Source organism: Montipora foliosa, chromosome 13, assembly GCF_036669935.1.
Source record: "Montipora foliosa isolate CH-2021 chromosome 13, ASM3666993v2, whole genome shotgun sequence".
In the NCBI taxonomy this organism is placed as follows: Eukaryota; Metazoa; Cnidaria; class Anthozoa; order Scleractinia; family Acroporidae; genus Montipora; species Montipora foliosa.
This window is the reverse complement of record NC_090881.1, coordinates 16,374,292-16,376,791: the sequence shown is the minus strand read 5'-3', so window position 1 is coordinate 16,376,791 and position 2,500 is coordinate 16,374,292. Positions and strand designations below refer to the sequence as shown.

At 41.4% G+C, this 2,500-nt stretch overlaps 1 protein-coding gene across 1 annotated transcript in view; it reads left to right on the top strand.

The window, feature by feature from the left end:
- LOC137983685 (uncharacterized) overlaps positions 1-2,500 on the top strand; it is a 40,445-nt gene that overhangs the window by 32,019 nt on the left and 5,926 nt on the right. Inside the window, exon 20 of the mRNA XM_068830847.1 lies at positions 1,584-1,716. Coding sequence (XP_068686948.1) covers positions 1,584-1,716 — 133 coding nt within the window. The remainder of the gene's footprint in view (positions 1-1,583; positions 1,717-2,500) is intronic.

The following is a 2,500-nucleotide window of genomic DNA, read 5'->3' as shown; positions in this document are numbered from 1 at the left end:
GTTACCCCTAATTTTCTTTTTGGATACCAAGAGCAGTTGCTAAGTTCTGCTTTCTCCGCATAGTTTTGAACTGCGCATCAATATCCCTGTATTAATAAGCACCGCCAATAGGAAATCCGAGTATCTTGAGATGCGCAGAGCGTATGCGCAGTAACAATTGTAGGCATCGTCCTTAACAGATTCTTTTACCTTTTAAAGTCAAATTTGTGAAGAGCATAATGTCTTCTGCGAGAAAAATCGTGTGTTAATGAAAGCAAAGATTCCCTTCTCGGTGTTTTGCAACCAATTTCTAGAGACACATATGACAATGCTGCAATTAACAAATCGAAAGTGGTTCAGCGTTATCTGTACTCTTATCGACAATCATATTCGTCATCACAGTGGTCAAAATGTTGTGGACTCACAATATTCAACGCTAATTTAAGAGCGTGAGCAAAATCATGGCACAAAGAAAGAGCAAGCGTTGTCTATAACTTTCTCGCAATATGATTGGTTTATTTCCCAAAATGGGCGTTCCTGATTGGCTATTACATTGTATGACAAATTGACGCGAGCATGACACGTACATCATTGTCTACACTCTTATCGACAACGGGAAATTAGCCAATCAGATCGCGAGATTACAAGCAATTGTGGTAAAATGTACAATTGCTGGTGCACGAACAAAAGGAGCGACTTTAAGATCTACGATGCAGACGTCAACGAGAACGCCACAAAACAACAATATCATTAGTTAAAAGAGGAAATTAAAATAATTGTGTTGCACGTGCGGTACACGTTTCAGCACATATTCGTGGGATACTTTTCACAACAACGTCGTGAAATCACCAAATTTGAGATTTTGACGACACCGCTAGCGTATCATAAAAGTGAACCTTTTATTCTCTATTCGTACCCTGAAACCACTCGTACCAATTTAATTACTTTTAGGATACTTCGCCCACATCGTGCGACGTAAACGAAATGGAAGAATCGCGAAAACCTTACGATGGTGCAAAGTTCTGTTTTGAGTTAAGGATTTCGTCGACGTCTCCGTTGTAGGTTTTAAATTCCCTAATTCACTACTTGCACAATCCCATAATACACCTCTATTATTACCCCCCCCCCCCCCCTCAAAACGTTTGCATAACCATTGTTTGCCTATGCAGATTTTTGGGAAGTAAAAGAGGTGTATTATGGGATTTGTGCAAGTAGTGAATGAGGGAGCTTCTGTTTTCGTCCACCAACTTGGCGGTGATGACGTCACGTGTCAACCACCTATGGCTGCAACACATAAGAGAGATTTAAGATCCCTCTTTTGGCAAACGACAAACTCCGCACTGAAATTTGTGTTTTTTGCGTTTTGCCAAAAATGGAAGAAACGTGTTTCTTGCCTGCAAGTTAGAGCAACTTCTTAAAGGAGTGAGAGAAGTCAGAATGAGGACGCTGATGGGGACTAGGCTAATTTGAGTAAATCTTACTCGTGAGTGACGGGGTCTTAATACAACATTGATTTAAGACGATTTGGTCTGTTGATGTAGAAGACCCCGCTACTGTCTTAATACATCGCCTGTTTTTTAAATACATTTCACTGTTCTTTTCAGGGACTATGTTCTCTGTTGATGATCAGACGCCAACCTGTCGTGCAGACCAGAAATCTCGCTCTGAGGTGGTCAGCAACAAAACTTTAGTGGGCGGACTTGAGGCAGGAAAATTCAGTTTTGTTGGAGTTGTCAGGTACTGGAATAGACCTTTAGTAATCCTGTTGTAAGGTTGGCGAAGTAGTGACTCTCGAAGGTGCTCGTATCATGAGTCAACGCGTCTAAACACCAGCTGTAAACACCGACCAGTTAATTCAGTTGATAGAGATGACGAGATCGAAAGTCTCGCAACTTTTCGGGTCTTTTTTGGGTGTCACAAAAGACCATTTTACAGTTGTAGCTACGATACCTGGCCTAAGAATCGAAGTGAGGTTGCTGGTGGCCCTGCTTTGAGACAAACCTTTGTGCTTTTCTAATGTTAATGTGGACTAGTTAAAATTACAACAATACGATTTACGTGATAAAAGCAGTGGAGGCTGTATTTATACAAGGTCACCGGCAGCCTCGCAGCCATTCATTGGCTAGGTCACTGAGCAAGCCACTGTAAAATGTCCTATGCCTTCTGTATCTTTAGAAGGGAGAGATTTTAAGTCACCAAACGTCATAATTATTTTGTTTTTTGTTATCTTGAAAACACGTTAAAAGACCAGCTTATCAAAACCAGAGGATGACAGTTTCGTAAATGGCTTTTCAGGGGTCGGTTTCCCGAAAACGGCTCGGGCCTGAAAAGCCATTTGTTAAACCTGCAAACCTCTTGTTCAGGAAAGCCGATCTTTTAACAAGTTTTCAAGGTAGTAAAAAGAAAACTGGCTGTGAAGTTTGACGACCTAAATTCTCTCCGTTCATGACATAGAGAGGGAATTGTGACACCCGAAAATGGCCCCAAAAGTTATTGCGACTTTCGAGGAACATGCAAGCCC